Genomic DNA, 19181 nt, shown 5'->3' with positions numbered 1-19181 from the left:
AGGAGGTGGACTGAGTAGGGCTGGCCCATGGATCCACCAGTATGCACAAGATCTGGCACTGGGAGAGCTTCTGATGGAGGAGCCTGGGAAACTCCTCTATTAGGACACAATCCATGCAGCTAAGCGCAAGAACCTGGATAGGGAGCAGCCCAGATCAGGGCAGGAAACAGTAACCAGCAGAATACATTTGGCATAGGTCGGAGGCAAAACAGGCAGGGCCAGTTCACATCACCCACTGGCAAATCCAAGCACAAGAATGGAGTGTGGGTCATGCCAGGTTCAGAGGTTTGGTCGCAACACATACCAGTACACATGAGGGCTTGGACTTGGGTACTGGCTGAACTGGACCAGGCTGTAGCCCCCATCAACCTGAGCCAAAATTGGGAATGGGCTGGGCCAAGCCAGGCTACAGCACCTACTGGCAAAAACTGAGGTTAGGCAGGCCATGCCAGACCATCTGCAGAAGTCCCAAAGAAGGGACTCTAACTGCCCCCAGGGGGCCTATGGATTTTACTCAATGCTTCTGCAAGTTATAAATGAAAGCTTTTAGAATGCGAGATTTACTTTCAGTTATTTTTAATGTATCAGCATAGATGTGTAGATGGGAAAAGAAGATAGCACAAGTATTCCAAGGTCAGCTACAGGCCTAGCATGATGGCCGACTAAGTCCTTGCTTTGCATGCATCAGGATCCCATGTGGGCATTGGTTTGTGTCCTGGCTGTTCTACTTCCCTTCCAGCTCTCTGCCTGTGGCCTGGGAAAACAGTGAAGACTGGCCCAAAGTCTTGGAAACCTGCACCCACATGGGAGACATGGCGAAGCTCCTGGCTTTGGCACAGCTCAGCTCTGGTTGTTGCAACCACTTGGAGAGTGAACGAACAAACAGAAGATCTTTCTCTCTCTCCTTCTTTCTGTGAATCTCCTTTTCCAACAAAAATAAATAAATATTTTTTTAAGTCAGTTATTTTGAAACATTTATTTTCCTTAGCATGATTTGTTATATAGGTTACATAAAAGACCATCCAGAGAGTATGGCTTTGTATCCACATGGTAAAATGAAACCACCTGTAATGTACATTAACCAAAACTGTACCATCAGTTTCAAAAATAAATGCTGTATTTATAACCTATTTTGTCTATTTTTTACATTGCCTACTTCTCCTTTTACTTTATCTTGCTTTGCATCCTCACATTGTTTCATTATTAACTGAACAAAAGCAGTATTTGTCAAAAAAAAACCGCAATATATATTATGTAAGTCTATTGTAAGAATTCACTGAAATTATTTCCATCAAATGCCAAATATTTATGGAGCTATCTGCTCTGTACTGGTTACAATCCATTTCCCCTGCTCAAGGAGATTGATTTTTAGTACTACAGGTGTCAGGCAGTAGTAATTACACAATCATTTCAATGAATTCCTTACATTAACCTTTTAAGCAAGGAACGATAAAAATTATGAATATTAACAACACAATGTAAAGTTATAAAGAAGAGGTTCAAGAAACCCCAGTTCTAAGTTCACATGCAATATTTTCTTTAGAATGCTAAGGTCTTCCAAAATAAGAGCAAAAATGGGATGAAGAAAAGTATTAAACTAGTTCCCAGAGTATCAATAAATACAGAGAAAAAACACAAAAGTTACAATAAAAGAGGATAGCAGTCTCTGTTCAATGAGATACAAATGAGGCAATGCCTTTGGAGAAGGCCTAGATTTGAAGGAGGGACAAAGTATTATATAAAGACGCAAAAATATGTCTGAATAACATAGAGATCAGCATGGTAGAGTGTTATGAAGTATGGATTTTGGAGCACACCTGGCTAGAACATTTGAAAATAAAATGCAGTACCATCTCTGAAACGTAGCATAAACTGCAGAAGTTTGCAGGCCTATAAAATGGGGAGGATAAAATATGGTCCAACAACTAGGATGTCTGTTAGGATGCTTGTGTCTCATATCAGAGTACTTGAGTTTAACTTTTGGTCCCTGCTCCTCATGTAGGGTACCTGAATTGAGTATCCAGGTTCTAGCACAAGCTTAGAGAAGCCCTGGTGGTTATTGACTTTTGGAGTGTATGGGAATATTCTCTCTTCCTCTCCCCATTTCTTACCTTAAAATAAATTAGTTTCTTAAATAGAAATTACACTTCTTTGCGTCTCAGTTTCCTAGGTGTAGGTAATAGGATTCCTATCTCAGCGCTGTTGGGATTCAGAATAGTGCCTGGCACATGGTGAGTATTAATAAGTGTCTGCTTATTATTAAATGATGAGTATTAATAAGTATTTGCTTATTATAATCATTGTTTTCATTAACACTTACTGGGGTACCATGGAAATAGTTGGGATGAGCAATGAGAAATATAAAATAAACACAGACTAAGGAAAAGGGAAAAGAAAGATGAAAAGCACCCATTTAGGACAATTCCAAACACAATGGGTTTAAAAAAAAAGAAAAGGAACAGAATTATCTGGTCTCAAGGGTTTCCAATTCTGACGAAAATCAGTCTTGCCCTCATATTTGACTGAGGGAGTTACAGTCCCCAATGCTTCAAACCAACAGTTTCAAAACCCAAGTCTCCTGCACATGCTCTCCCACTCCCCCACCCCCAATTTGCTTCTCACCTGGTATTTCACACTGATGTCAATAACATCACCATGCTATCAGTCTTTTCAGCAGCCATACCTTCCCCTAGGCCCCCATGGGCAAAATATTGCCAGATCTGGACAATTTAGCCAAACATACAACCATTACAACCATTCCCATTGGCATCTTCCAAGTTCAACTATAGCCTCTCACCTGCCCAATGACAATACCCTATGATTTCTTCCTTTCCATTCATTAATCCATTCTGCAGCTTCCCAATACAAAATAACAACATCATACTTCCTTGTCTAAAAATAATCAATGGCCCTCCACAGGCCAACACAATCTGAACCTGAATAGAACATACCCAGCACAGTAGAATACACTGAACACTATGTCTGCATCTCTCTCGTTATCCATGCTATTCCTTCCTTGATATCAAAAAGAGGACTCTCTTCACAGAAAAACGACTCTTCAGTTCACTCTTGATATTGAAGAGATTTACATATCACTTTCCTTCTGAGCACACACCAACAACAATGACTTTCTCTGTTGTGAAGACACAAGCTCACTTAATTTCAGGGCCTTTGCCCTGGTTTATTTTTGTTTCTTCTTTAAAAGCACTTCTTGCCCCAGTCTTTATAGAGGTGATTTCCTTGTGATACCACACTATGCAGCTTAAAAATCACTTAGAGTCCACCTGACCATCCACTCATTCAGTAGTCTGTTTCATGTGTCAAAAGCTAACAAAAGAATGGAGAATGTTTGCAGCACATACAAAAAGTAGAAACTGGGCCCGGCGCGGTGGCGCAAGTGGTTAAAGGTCCTCGCCTAGCACGCCCGGGATCCCATATGGGCGCCGGTTCTAATCCCGGCAGCCCCGCTTCCCTTCCAGCTCCCTGCCTGTGGCCTGGGAAAGCAGTGGAGGACGGCCCAAAGCTTTGGGACCCTGCACCCGCGTGGGAGACCCAGAAGAGGCTCCTGGCTTCAGATCGGCATAGTATCGGCCCGTTGCGCTCACTTGGGGAGTGAATCATCGGACGGAAGATCTTCCTCTCTGTCTCTCCTCTCTGTATATCCGCCTTTCCAATGAAAAAATAATAAAAATAAATCTTTAAAAAAAAAAAAAAAGTAGAAACTTACTATCTTCATTTATATATTTAAGACACAAAATAACAGTTCCTAAGTTGTGTCACAGGTTGAGGAGTGATGTAATTAGTGTTTAGGCTCTACTTATACCATTTACCAGACTTGACAAGACCGCTAGGATCTCTGAGTCTCAATTTTCCCACTTGTAAAATCATAATCCTATCTAGTTTACAAGTTTACTATCAGGATGACAGATGAATCTCTACCACAGCCTCTGGAAAAGAACAGTTAGTAACAGGAGATGTATCAGTAAGAACAATGCTAAGCATGTCATTTTTAAAACACTGAAAAAACAGAATATTCAGCTGGCAAAAGAAAATAAACCTAATGGGCCCCACGCGGTGGCGCAGTGGTTAAAGTCCTCACCTTGACGCCCGGGATCCCATATGAGTGCTGGTTCTAATCCCAGCAGCCCCATTTCCCATCCAGCTCCCTGCCTGTGGCCCGGGAAAGCAGTCGAGGACAGCCCAAAGCTTTGGGATCCTGCACAAGCGTGGGAGACCTGGAAGAGGCTCCTGGCTTCGGATTGGTATAGTATCGGCCCGTTGCGCTCACTTGGGGAGTGAACCATCGGACGGAAGATCTTCCTCTCTGTCTCTCCTCTCTGTATATCTGCCTTTCCAATAAAAATAAAATAAATCTTAAAAAAAAAAAAGAAAAGAAACCTAATGAACTAACGCATGAGAAAAATATTCCTGAATAGCAATGAAACACATACGACTTACAAAATATACTTAGTACAAAATACCTAAGTGTTAATGTGCACACATTCATGCTTAATATCAAATATTTTCATGTATACAGATAGAATTATAAACTGGTCATTTTAAAGGAGGCATTCAAAATAAATTAGGGCATTCTTAATTTTGAATTTTATTTTTATTTGAAAGACAGATTTTACCAAGAGAGAAGGAGAAACAGAGAAAGTTTTTCATGTGCTGGTTCACTCTGTGAACAGCCCCAACAATCAGAGATGAGCTGATCCAAGGCTGGCAGCAAGAACTTCTTCTGGGTCTCCCACATGGGTGAAGGTTTCCCAAGGAATTGGGCCATTTTCCCAGGCCACAAGCAGAGAACTAGATGGAAAGTGGAGCATCCAGGACATGAACCAGCATCCATATGGGATGCTAGTGCCACAGCAATGAGAATTAGTCTGCTGTATCACCACATCTAGGCCCTAGCCCATGATTCTTAAAGAAAGTGAGGCTTACATCTGGTGCAATGGCTCAACTAGCTAATCTTCCCGTTCCAAGTTCCAGGATTCCATTAGGGCACCCACTGCTCTACTTCCTATCTAGCTGCCTGTGACCTGGGAACACAGTAGATGATAGCCCAAAGCGTTCAGTTCCTACATCCACATGGGGGACCCGGATGAAGTTCCTATCTTCAGCCTAGTCGAGCCTCAGCTATGCTAGTCATCTGGAGAGTGAACCAGCAGATGGGTGATATCTCTGTCTCTCCCCACATCCTCCCCCTCCCTCTCTCTGTAACTCTGCCCCTCAAATTACATAAGCCATTTAAGAAAAAAGAAATTTAGAACAATCTGATTCCAAGTGAAGACTTTATTTATTGAATTGTAGTGTCTCTGCTCCACAGAGCATGTCATGCATGTTTTAAATGTTATAGGGCCAGAATGATGATTCAACTGGCTAATTCTCCTCCTGCCAACACTAGCATCCCATATGAGCACCAGTTCATATCCCGGCTGCTCCAGTTCCCATTCAGCTCCCTACTTACAGTCTAGGGAAACAGTGGAGGATAGCCCAAGGCATTGGAACCCTCCATACACACATGGGAAACCCAAAAGAAGCTACTGGCTCCCAGCTTCATATTAGCTCAGCATTTGTTGTTGTGCCCATTTGAGGAGAGAACCAGCAGCTAAAAGATGTTTTTTTCTGTCTCTCTTTCTCTTTGCAAATCTGCCTTTCCAATAAAAAAAATTTTTAATAAATTTTTTAAAATTCTAAAGGTTATAAAAACTGTATAACCTCATGTGAAAATGGCACTGATTCAATAATACAAACCACATTTACATAACACTACAATTATGGAAAATACATCCTAAAATACTGACAATCTATTGCAGTCCTTGTTAAAGTTACATGCTTTATTTATTAACCAAATGATCTTCTAATATGTGTATACTACTGTTGTAACAAGAACAAACATTGTTTCAAAAGAAGTGAGGTTGGACCACTGGCACAGCAGGTTAAGTTGCCTCCTATGATGGATGCCAGCATCCCCAATGGGGGCTGCTGCACTTCTGATGGAGCTCCTGCTAAACACCTGGAAACACAGCAGAAGATGGTCCAGGGGGACCCCTGTATCTATGTAGAAGACCTGGATGAAGTTCTAGGCTCCTGGCATCCATCTGGCCTTTGTGGCCATGGAGGAGTGAACCAACAGATAAAATATTTCTCTCCCCTACACCCCAGTAATTCTGCTTTTTAAATAAATACCTCTTTTTTAAAAAAGCAAAAATTTACAGAAAATAGAATTAAAACATAAATTCATCAAAAAAAAACAACAACAAATGTGGAATTGTACTAAGATTTGGTAATCACACAATTATGGCAGAGGGATGAAGACCTGGCCAAAGTTCCTTTGCTTTGAAGAAAATTAAGTGTTCACCTTATTAGTGGGAAAAGATAACTAGAACATCTCTCCACCAATTATTCAGAAATACACCTTAACGCACTGTTTAGAAGGGAAGCTCTAGAATCCACTTCGGTTTCAAACCTGTAGCCACCACTAACTCATTAATGGAATCTTGGGCAAACTATCTCAAGATAAACGAATGACAACATGGGACTAAAAACTTTAACTATTATTAAAGATTGTCAAAGCTCAACAACACAGTTCCCAAAACATCAGCTTTAGCATATAAGGAGTTTGTGCACAAAGACATGGTTGCCATTTCTTACTCTTTCCTGGGATGCTGAAGACAGACAAAGGGTCCTGGGGGAGCACATAATAACTGCATGGTACAAGCCATACAACCAGCGTGGTGTGTGCCCTCCCGCAACCTACCCGGCCTCCATGGACCTCTCTTTGGCTAAGCGGCTGCACAGCCCAGTAAAGGCTCGGGACAAGGCCCAGAGGGGAAGCCTGGAATCTTTCCTACCCGCAGAAAGAAGCTGCTGTGTGACCTTGAGGAAAATCACAGCCTCTTGCTACTCGGGTCCTGAGTTCCTTATCATCGTTAGAAGACAAGGGGGGCAGTAGGGAGGGAGTTAGAGGAGGGCTGGGATCTTTTCTTTTAAAAGCCTCTGCCTAAAGTTAGTGGCCCAATTCTGGGCAAGCTAGGACAACACCTAAGGCCTGGGTTGGGAAAGCACACTGATGGAGGCAGAAGGGAGAGAGGCGTTCCCCGAGCACCACCTCTGCCCCTGCAAGCCCTTCCAGAGGGCCGGCACAGCCTCTCACCCACCTCCGGGATGCAAGAGGCTGTGTCTCAAGGGCTGAACAGCCTCTACCACGGTGCCGAGCCGGCAGTCTCAGCAGCACCCCGAGGCAGAGAGGAGCCAGAGAGCTGGCAAGGATGAAGCCCGGGTGCAGGACCAGCCTGCCGGCCCTCGCCCCTGACTTGCGCCCGCGGGCCGGACGGGCTGCGCTGCAGCAGAACCGGACGGGGTAGCCCCCAGGCTCACCGTACTCCCGGGACTCCGGGTCAGGCTGGAAAGTGAAGTGAGCCACCTGCCGCTTCTGGGCCGCATTCTCGCCAGCCGAGGTGGACTGCAAAAAGGCCCGGGCCAGCCCCGTGCCACGCAGCCGTCGCAGGCACACCTCAAGCCCGGCCGCCCGGAGCCTCCACAGCCGGCCCCCAGTCACGCACAGAGCCGCCATCCCCTCTCGGCGCTCAGCAGAGCAAGCACTGCCGCTGCCGCACGCCGCGGGCGAGGAGGGCCGAGCGCCCGGGGCCGCCTCCGCATTGGCTGGGCCAGAGGGGCGGGCCTGTGAAACGGACCAATCGGGGTTAGGAATTCGGGGGCGGGGACGACGCCCGGACATCCAAGTCGCCGATCATCGTCGTGCGCATGCGGAAGGCGGACAGGGGCCAGTGCTCGCCGACGTGAGTGCCAATGGTTTGGTTCCTGGTGCAGCCTTCGCGACGTCAGCTGTGTGGATTTGGGAAGAGGACACGGATCTGCGAGGTTCCGCACCGTGTCTGGATGTATTCGGTTCCACTACCATTTACAATGCCACTTGAAATGGCTTTTTAATTTCAAAGTGTGTTTTCTGTAAATAAAATAAAATAAGCGTTTTCTATTCGTTCCTATTTTTCTATCTTCCTTTAAGTGAACAAATGAAAGTGGTCAGCCTTGGTTACTGCTTTCGAATTTAAAAAAAAAAACCGATGGGATTACTGCTCAAAGTCTCTGGCTCTGTTCACACCCAGAGTGGAATATAAAGCCGAGAGAAGAAAATATTCCTCCTGTGTTACTTCTGGCCTCCCAGCCCATCTGGTTTTTGCAAAAAGGCAAGGAAGGAAAGAAAACAAATAGGTGAAAGGAAAGACAGAGATGTGCCAGTTGCTTGTTTTTTTTGACTGGGATTGAGAAATGTTTAAAGGGAGAACCAGAACAATGTCTCCATTGCTCATACTGCCACACTGAGCTGAAAATGTCAACATTCAAAAGATTTTTACTCTTGGCTTTTGTTAGTGCTCATTTCCACTCCTTTAATTCTGTGTGTGTTGTGTGTGATATTTCTCATTTTTATGTGTGTAAAGGTTATTTTTAAAGCAGAAGAAACATGGCAAATGAAATTACATTTGTATAGTAAAATACAATTTTAAATAGGACTAACAGCAAGGATAAAAGTGAATCAAATTTCTTTCTTTCTATTTGCTAACAGTCTAGCAAGCTAAGATATCTTGGGTCTTGACGAAAAAGAGAACTGTAATTATTTTAAAAACTGGTATATTCCACCTCTACTATACGGTAATCTCCACCATGGAGGCAGACATGATCAACAGAAAGAAGAAAGATTAGGTGATAACTATAAGCACATGTAATAATGGCCCTAGGACAGTGTGAACAACAAGAAACACACAGTAAGAATTAAACTGTGCTCCAGAAAGCCACGAATGCTTGTAGCAGTAGCACCAAAGTGGAACTTCAAATGCGGGTACAAGATGCCAGACTAAAAGGGCAGACAAACAAAAAAAAAATATGAGTAAAGGCTCATGTAAAGGAAGCATTTCCTCTATCTCTGCCCCTGGTCAAATCAAACAAAGCAACAGGAAGGGCAGTTCTTTATATGGGTTCACTTCCTGAGCTCCCCATGGATCTCCCTTCCCACCTTGCTGCTGATAGAACTCTGGCCTCAGGTAGAGCTCTGGCCACTTGCTGAGTGCCACTGGGGTATCTGGTCACTACATCACCACTGCTTTCCCTTATCTGTCAGTCTTCAGGTGCCCCTCTGCCATCAGTCTGCCCTCTTCTATTTCCTAGAATGTGCCCTCTCTGCTTCACACTGGTTAATGATTCTCCATCTCTTAAAATATGTCCTTACTTCAGTCTGCTATCTTGATTCTCCTACTTCTTATGTTTAAACAACATCGAGCATACCAAGATAATATTTTGCAGTATTAGATTCTTATATCCTGGCATCTTCTACCAAAAAAAAAAAATCATAGGCATTAAAGAAATACACAGCAAAGAAATTAAATGTCAGGAGCCATGTACTATAGCCACACTGAAGCCATGTCAGGAGCCATGTACTAGAGCCACACTGAAGCCATTTTGAATATAGAACTATGGGCCAGTGGAAAAACCCCGGCTGGCTAGATGCTTGGGAAAGAAGTTATGAAACTAATCACACCCTTAGCTTCAATTGTTTCTAGCGACTGTTTCAGAATGTGATTTATGCTGTACCTGCCGACATCTTGTTATTGATTACCTGTTATTGTTCATATGGTGTTTACTATTGTTGATATGGTGGCTGCTTAAGAACAATCGGTCTTGAGACCATGGCTTGTGTCCCAATTTCTCCTTTCCTCCCTGAGCCTTAGCTACTGAAGAATATAAAAACCCTCAATTAAAATCAATATACTGACAGCTTGATCAGACATCCTGTCTTGCTGTCCATTCTTCGTGTCTCTTGTCTCCATCATTCTCTCCTAGGTTGGTTGCGACCCCCCTTGACTGTCCTGCTGGGCGGGACAATTAAATTTTTGCCTCAAATCTTAGAGTTTGAAGCTTATGGCAGAGACAGTAAATTTGAAAGAGTATTATTAAAGTATTTAAGTATTTGCTTATTTAATATTTATTTATATTGAAAGCTAGAATTACAGAGAGAGTAAAAAATCTAGAGAAAAATTCACAGAGTCACTCTCCAGTTGGCAACAACAGCCCTTCTGGACCAGACTGAAGCCAAGAGTTCTATCCAAGAATCTAAAGTGCGTGGCAGGGGCCCAAGTATTTGGACTTTCTTCCCTGCTTTTCCCAGGTAATCAGCAGGGAACTGTATGGTAAGTGGAGGATCTAGAACATAAGTCAGCATCCATATGGAATGCCTATATCACACGTAACCACTATTTTTATTGGAAAGTCATATTTTAAAGAGAAAAGAAGAGATAGAGAGGAAGATCTTCCATCTGCTGGCTCACTCCCCAAGTAATCACAACAGTCAGAGCTCAGCCAACGTGAAGCCAGGAGCCAGGACATTCATCCAGGTCTCCCAGCTGGTGTAGGGTCCCAAGGCCCCAGGTTATCCTCAACTGCTTTCCCAGCCTACAAGCAGGGAGCTGAATGGGAAGTGAAGCAGCAGCCAGAATTTGAACTTGCAACCATATGGGATTCCAGAAGATGCAATACGAGGACTTTTGTCACTATACTGCCATGGTAGGCCTTAGTTTGAGGTTTGTTTGGTTTTTTTTTTTTAAGATTTATTTATTTATTGGAAAATCAGATATTCAGAGAGGAGGAGAGACAGAGAGGAAAATCTTCCGTCCAATGATTTACTCCCCAAGTGACCGCAACGGCTGGTGCTGTGCCAATGCAAAGCCAGGATCCAGGAGCTCTTCTGGGTCTCCCACGCTGGTGCAGGGTCCCAAGGCTTTGGCCCGTCCTCAACTGCTTTCCCAGGCCACAAGCAGGGAGCTGGATGGAAAATGGAGCTTCCGGGATTAGAACCGGCGCCCCCATGAGATCCCAGCACGTTCAAAGTGAGGACTTTAGCTGCTAGGCCACACCACTGGGCCCATGTTTAAAGACTGGTTTCTTAATACTAAAACTCAGGAAACTGAATGATTCAGGGCACAAAAGTTCACATCAAAATATATATAGTCATCTATATATACATATATATATTATATGTGTATATATATTATATGTCATCCACATATATACATATATATATAATAAAGTGCAAAATTATGTAGAAGCCTATATTACTCAACTCCCATAGAGGCAGAGCCATAAAGAAAAAATAACTTATGTCTTTCTTTGTAGATTCACCAGGAAGTCAGTCCTCAAACTCCCCAGCATGGAATTTGGACCAGCAAAACACATTTTTCACATGGACAAGAAAGACAAGCATATGGCAACCCATAAGCTCCAGAAAACGTAAACATAAACATAAATCAATGAACTGTGGGATTGCTGTTGTGATGTAGCAGATAACGCTGGCTAGTGCGATCCCAGCATACTATATGGCCACCATATTGAGTCATTTCTGACCTAGCTCCCTGTTGATGTACCTGCAAAAACCGCAGAGGATACCCCAAGTGCTTGGGCCAATGCCACCGTATGGGAGACCTGGAAGAAGCTCCTGCCTCTGGCTTCAGCTCTAGTCATTACTGTCATTTGTCATTCATTACTGTCATTTTGGGGTGTGCACCAGTGACTAGAACTGTCTCTCTCTGGTTTTTTAGCTCTATCTTTCTTTCTTTCTTTTTTTCTCTTTCTTTTTCTCTCTGTAACTCTGACTTTTAAATAAATTAGACAATCTTAAAAAGAAAAAAAGAACGCATTTTTACTAACCAAAGGGGCAACTGATGATTAGAAACCAAAAGAAGTGATGTCCATCTTCCTTCTCAGTAGACATCTATATGGTCCCTCCAGTTGTGGAAATCTCATGATGAAATTTCTTCTGGATTCTTCAACATAGACTAAAGATTTTCATAAGAAGTCTACCTCAATATACTTCTGAATTTCCGTAGGACATTGATGGCTTCATAAACTTGAATCTTCCTACATCTTATCTTTTAAAAAGAAAAAAAAAAAAAAAGAACAGTAATGGGGTCTAGCCCTGAGGCAAACAGGTACCACTACCTCTAATGCACCTGAAAAAGTGAAAGTAATGAGTAGATGACACAAGTCTCTTTATTTCTCTCTCTCTCTCTCTCTCTCTCTGTCTCTCTCTCTCCCTCTTTCTCTCTCTCTGCCTTTCAAGTAAGCAAATAAAATATTTTAAAATGTAGAGAGTAGCACATTAAGGACACAAATAACATATCTAATTCACAGAGCAGGCAGAATTCTAAAAACCACAAATTTAAACCGAAGTGAAAAATAAAACAGACTGTTACTCTCACAAAGGTAGAAGAAATCTAGGAGACTTGTGTAGAGAAGAACACAAATTCATACTTTAAAACATTCCAGGAAAGAAAATAACAAGCTCAGATGATTTCACTGCTGAATTCTCTCAGCAATTTAAGAAGCAAATCATAACAATCACATTTTTAACAATCCAACATTTATTAGGAAAGGTAATGCTTTCCAGTGCACTTATGATTGCAACATTACTCTTATATTCCAAGGAGCCAAAGCACCATACCGAAGGAAAATGACTGCTATCCCTCATGGACATACATGAAAATATTCTCAATACTTCTAATAAACAATAATTCTAGCATAAATTGTCCAATAAATTCTAATAAATATTATAAATGACTATATATAGAAAGACATGAGGCCAATCACGGGGTACAAAGTTGATTAAACATTTGAAAAGCAGTCAATGCAATTAACCATTTCAAAATATTAAAGAAAGGGAGAATCAAGATGGCGGAATAGGGTAAGGACACGTTTAAACGGACAGACAAGCATTTAACCAGAATGAAGCAGAGAGGGCATATTTCAGGAAATACGAAAGGACAGAACAACAGCAGAGGGGTACCTGGAAACTGACAGACACAGGAAGGCAGTGGGCACAGCAGTGTGGTGTTGCAGTGAATGATATTCCAGCACCGCAATCTGAACTCCACCAGCAGCCAGAACTCCACCAGCAACCAGGTGGGAAAGGACTTTCAATGGAAGCTTGGGAGGTGAACCCAGATGGGGAACTGTCTGTCCTGCTGGTTCGTTTGATTTGACCAGGAGCAGAGACAGAGCAGCAGATCCCAGGCGGGCAGTGCGAGAACAGCAAGGATTTCATAGCCCAGTCAGCCCCTTAGAGCTGAATTGTTCGCCATTTTGAAAAGGAAGAAAGGGCAAGGGAAAGGACTGAGCATGCTCTGAGCAGGGAGTGTGCTCATTTCTGACTCGGTGAACTGCAACGACATGGCGTTCTACGGATTCCATCCGGCGTAGGTCTGTGTAACCCTCAGATCTGACAGCCAGCAGATCAAGAACTGTTGTGGTAGCACGTCGGGCGCCATTTTGCGCACTGTGGCAATAGCTTTGGGACTGCAGGGACAACAGTGAACTGCGCATGTGCTGAGCTCGTGAGAACACGCTAAGGTCCCACAGGAAAATAATACCGACTGTGGCATCATACCAGTCAAAACAGGTCCGTGTAGCACACAGACCTAACATCCAACAAGTCCCGAAAAGATCAGCACCACCAACAACCTAACTAGATAGTACACCTGGTGTCTCTTTAATCCTGGAACCCACTCCAACCAGAAGAGGGAGAAAGGTTGCAGAGACAACAGTGCAGCCTCAGCACGGTATCACAGGAGGTGGAGAGTGGTGAGCCAAGAGCTGGGGCTGTGGAGATCACGGTGGATATCTGACATAAGAATCCAGGCCTGGAACTCGCTGGAGGTTATGGCACAAGTGTCTGCAAGCAAAAAGTTCTGTACCAACTGCAATAAGTAAAATCGCATTGTAGACCTGTGGGTCACACAGCTTAGAAACCTGCCCCAAGGAGAAGACTCTGCTAACCAGAAGTACAATGATCAAGAGCAAAAGAAGAGACAAAGGCACAATGAATATTACTGAAAACTCCCCTGCAAAGGAGCAAAACCCTATGCCAACCTCAGAGTTAACTGAGGAAGACATTGAAAAAATGGGGGACACAGAATCCATAAGACTCATTTTAAAGATTCTGGTCAAAAATGAGAAGTTAATGCAAGAGTTCAAAGAATTTAAGGAAGCAATAAAGCAAATCAAGACTGGAATATCAGAAATTAAGAACACAGTAGAGCAAATTACAAGTACAGTGGAGAGTCTCCAAAATAGAATGAAGCAAGCAGAAGAAAAAATCTCAGAATTGGTAGATATCTCCTGTCACCAGGGGGAATCCAACAAAAAGCTGGAAGCAGAGCTGGATCAGGCCAAAAAAAGTATTCAAGCATTGAAAGACACTATTAAGAAGCCAAATATAAGAGCTATGGGAGTCCCAGAAGGTGCAGAAAGAGAAGCTGAGTTTGCAAATGTATTTAATGAAATAATCAAGGAAAATTTCCCTAATCTGGAGAAAGAATTGGGAAACAAGATCCAGGAGGGACACAGAACTCCCAACAGGCTTGATCAAAAGCGATCTTCACCAAGACATATGATTATCAAGCTCTCTTTAATTGAACATAAGGAAAAGATCCTTAAATGTGCATGTGAAAAACATCAATTGACATATAAAGGAAAGCCAATTAAGGTCACAGGAGATCTCTCCCAGGAAACTCTACAAGCAAGAAGTCAATGGAGTGACATATTCCAGATTCTGAAAGAAAAAAATTGTCGGCCTAGGATAACATGCCCTGCAAAGCTTTCTTTCGTCTTTGAAAATGAAATAAAATTCTTCCAGAGTAAAGAACAGTTAAAAGAATTTGCCTCTTCCAAACCTGCCCTACAAATGATACTTCAAGATGTTCTCTTGACAGAGAAGAGGAATAGCACCTACCAAAACCAAAGGCAAACGGGAAGAACATCCCAGTAAAATGACAACAGAAGACTAAATCAATGAGCAACCCATTCCTAAAATGACAGGACCAAAGTACCACCTATGTATATTTAACTCTAAATGTAAATTGCTTAAGCTCAATCAAACATCATAGATTAGTAGACTGGATTAAAAAACAAAACCCATCTGTTTATTGTCGGGAGGAGACACACTCCAACAAAGATCAGCGAAAACTATCACATGGGTTTTGTTGTTTTCTGTTGGTTTCATCTCTCCAAAACACTTTCTTCTGATCAAATCATTCAATGACTCGTAGATCATACAGTGGCATCATTTTCTTCAAGAAGGGTCTTGATTTTCACTTCTTTAGCTACACGTTATAGATTTAATAGCATGTTGTTTAACTTCTTGGTGTTGTTAATTTCTTTTTTCTCCCGGAAGCTGATTTTGTTTTGTGGCTCTTCATTTAAGGGAAGGTATAGTAGTTGTGTAATGGAGACTGTCATATCTAGTAACATGTCATTTAACTTCATGGCATTGTAAATTTCTATTTTTCTTTCTATTGTTGACTTTGTATCATGATTTTTCATTTAAGGGGATGTACAGTAGCTGTGAAATGGAGACTAACATCCAGGTGTGAGGATGCAGTGTGGTTGGCATCTCTGTTTCCAGACAAAGATGGACTTACAGTGAAACTGCTTATATTATATTTTGACAATAGGATTCTGGACTCTCTGCCATTGTCCATGCCCTCAATGATGAACATATGACTGAGTAAGAAGAACTATATGTTAGTAATGATATAAAGGAACTGGGGGGGTAAGGAATTGGGGAGGGGATAAGGGAATATGGAATTGTATCGTAAAATGATAGCAATAATAATAAAATGTGAAAAAAAATATTAAAGAAAAACAAGCAGGCAATCATTTCAGTAGAAGCAGAAAAAGAACAGATGATTAAAGCAAGGATTTTCAGGCTAGATGAAAACATGAGACCCAACTAAATGAGGTGTTTAAGCAACACTTTGAATTCAAAGGCATGAAAGTAAGAGACTAAGAAAAGATACAGTCATGTGCCGTAGAAAGACAATGAAAGAATCTCAACTGAACTTGAACTGTGGCAAGGCAGCAAGGTGGAGGAATCCACCATGGGGGGAGAGTTGGGGGAGGGGGAGGAGGAATCCCAGTGCCTAAAAAACTGTGTCACATAATGCAATGTAATAATAATTTTTAAAAAAGAAAGAAAAACATTTCACTCAGCAAAGGGGAACATAAAATATTCCCATAATTGTAGTGGAGCTGAAAAATTCGTATCAGCCAGCGATATTGGAGCTAACAAAATTATAGCTCAGTTCATTACCCAGGCATCTGTGGGAATGCTGCTGTGAAGGAATCTGTAGTGCTGCCTGCCCCACAAAACAAAAGCAAAGATCATTGTAACAGGACAGCACACCTGATAATGATTTTTAAAAAGATGTTACAATACCCCTTTACATCAAATTAGAATGTACTCCCCCTTCTTATTTTAGAAATACCTTACTATAGAGCAACACACAGTGTTTCTAACACATGCCCACTGATCTGGACTTTACTGCATCTGCTGATTACATCAATGGATCACATCACATGATTGAAATAAGCTATCTAGGTTCGTGTAAGTACACTGTCTGATGTTCACACAAAGGAAAAAATCACCTAACGACACATTTCTTAGAACATGCTGTTGTTGCAAAACAGCGCATGACTATAAACAATGCAAACAGCAAACCACAGGAAAGGCAGGGTGGCTGTATTACCACAAGACAAAGTAGACTTTAAAACAAAGCTACTTCAGATAAAGAGGGATATTGCATAACGATGTAATAGTCAACCCATCGGGAAAATACAGCAATTATAAACGTTCTAACAACAGAACATCATAATATGTGATACAAATGTCAGGAGAGATGGAAGCAATTCAGCAACAGATCAAAGTTTAGTACTCAAGTTTTTAAACATTTAATTGTATTTGAAAAGCAGAGTTAAAGATAGAAGGAGAAGAAGAGAGAAGTCTTCTACTCCTGGTCCACTCCTCAAATGGCCATAATGGCCACAGTTTAGCTGATTCAAAGTCAGAAGCCAAGAGTCTCTTCCGTGTCTCCCACTTGGGTAGGGCCCCAGGGACTTGGGTTATCTTCTGCTGCTTTCTCATACCACAAACAGGGAGCTAATCAAAAGTAGGAACACCTGGGACACAAACCAGTGCGCATATAGGATGGCAGCACCACCGGACAGGTGATTAGCTTGCTATGTCACTGCACGAACTCCTTAATATTCCATTTTCAAAGCAAAATATCAGCAAGAAAGCAGAAAACCAAAAAACACTTGACACGTGTATTCTAGAACGTGCCACTTAAAAAGATAAGACTGTTGCTTCTTCTGAGGCACACATGCAACCTTCTCCAACATACACCATGTTTTAGGTTATAACATAATCATCAGTGCATTAAACAATAGAAATAACATGAAACATACCCTCTGGCTACAATGGAACTAAATTAGAAATTAATTAAAGAGGGCTGGCACTATGGCCTAGAGGGTAAAGCTACCACCTGCAATGCTGGCATCCCTTATGGGTGCCAGTTCAAGTCCCAACTGCTCCATTTCCAATCTTGCTCCATGCTAGTGTGTCTACAAAAGCAGCAGAGGACAGCCCAGGTTCACGTCCTCCACTACCATGAGGGAGATGCAGAGGAAGCTTCCAGTGCCTGGCTTCAGGCTGCTCCAGCCCCGGCCATTATAGCCATTTGGGAAGTGAACCAGCTTATTACAACATCAATCAATCTCTCTGCAGCTCTGCCTTTCAAATAAATAAAATAAACTTATTTTAAAAATAAATCAATAATTGGGCCTGGTGCAATAGCGTAGTGGTTAAATTCCTCACCTTGCACATGCTGGGATCCCATGTGGGAACCGATTCGACTCCCAGCAGCTCCACCTCCCATCCAGCCCCCTGCCTGTGGTCTGGGAAAGCAGTCAAGGACGGCCCAAAGCCTTGGGACCCTGCACCAGCTGGGAGACCCGGAAGAAGTTCCTGGCTCCTGGCTTTGAATTGGCTGAGCTCTGACTGTTGCGGTCACTTGGGGAGTAAATCATTGGATGAAGGATCTTCCTCTCTGTCTCTCCTCTTCTCTGTATATCTGACTTTGTGATAATAATAAAAATAAATAAAAAATAAATTATGATACAGCTTATTAAATCATATAGGATATAGCCAAAGCAGTTATTAGAGCGAAATATATAGTTGTAAATGCCTAAATAAAAAATAAGGTGGAGATGGTGCAATTGTATATCAGGCTAAACCGCAACCTGCAGTGACAGCCTTCCATAGGAGCACCTGTTTGTGTCCTCGCTGCTCCACTTCCGATCTGGTGCACTACTTATGAGCTGAGAAAGGAATGGAGGATGACCCAAGTCTTTGGGCTGCTGCACCAAGTGAGAGGCCCAGAAGAAGCTCCTGGCTCTTGGCTTTGGATGGACTCAGATCTGGTCATTGTGAACATTTGGGAGTGGGCCAATAGACAGAAGATATCTCTCTCTATATAACTTTTGTCTTTCATATAAAAAAAATTTTTTATATGAAAGACAAAAGTGCAGCAAATCAAAGCCCCAGTTGTGGCACTGCACTACTCTTAACTTGGCTCCCTGCAAATGCATGTAGAAAAGCAGCAGACCTTGGGCTCCTGCCAGCAGTGTGGAGATTAGGATGGATTTTCTGATTTCTGGCTTCAGGAAGGCCAAGGCTTCGATGTTGTATTCATTTGAAGAGTGACCCAAAAATGGAAGAGCTTTCTCTGTAAGTCTTCTTCTTTCTCAGTTGATTTGCCTGTCAAACAAATAAACAAATCCTTAAAAACAAAACAAAACAAAAAAACCCTCAAATCAGGGGTTAGTGCTGTGGCTCAACAAGTTATTCCTCCACCTTCAAGAACCAGCATGCCATATGGCAGACGGTTCATATCCCAGCTGCTCCATTTCCCTTCCAGCTTCCTGATTATGGCCTTGGAACGCTGCAGAGGGTCAACCAAGGCCTTGGGAGCCTGCAACCATGTGGGACACCAGGAAGAAGCTCCTGCCTCCTGACTCAGCTTCAGATCAGCTCAGCTCCATCTGTGATGGCTATTTGGCGAGTGAAGCAGTGGATGGATGATCTTTATGATTCTGTCTTTCCTTTCTTTCTGTAAATCTGCCCTTCCATTAAAAATAATAAATCTTAAATAGATCTTTAAAAAAAAAAACTCCTTAAGACACTGAAAAAAGAATACAATCAATTTAAGCCAAGCAGAAGGAAGGAAATAATAAAGATTAAAGTCAAATTAGTGAAAGAAAGAATATGAAAAAAG

General features: G+C 42.3%; 1 protein-coding gene across 2 annotated transcripts in view; it reads right to left on the bottom strand.

Moving 5' to 3' along the window:
* Positions 1-7585, bottom strand: part of BCKDHB (branched chain keto acid dehydrogenase E1 subunit beta) — a 219629-nt gene extending 212044 nt beyond the window's left edge. For both annotated transcript variants that reach the window (XM_040983676.1, XM_040983677.1), the window contains exon 1: positions 7384-7585. In XM_040983676.1, coding sequence (XP_040839610.1) covers positions 7384-7579 — 196 coding nt within the window. In that variant the 5' untranslated portion in view covers positions 7580-7585. The remainder of the gene's footprint in view (positions 1-7383) is intronic.
* Between the last annotated feature and the right edge of the window lie 11596 nt (positions 7586-19181).

The sequence above is a fragment of the Ochotona curzoniae genome, unplaced genomic scaffold (genome assembly GCF_017591425.1).
Source record: "Ochotona curzoniae isolate NIBS_2020 unplaced genomic scaffold, NIBS_Ocur_1.0 contig_3819, whole genome shotgun sequence".
In the NCBI taxonomy this organism is placed as follows: Eukaryota; Metazoa; Chordata; class Mammalia; order Lagomorpha; family Ochotonidae; genus Ochotona; species Ochotona curzoniae.
Note: the sequence above shows the minus strand (reverse complement) of the source record. Positions and strands in the feature narration are given on the sequence as shown.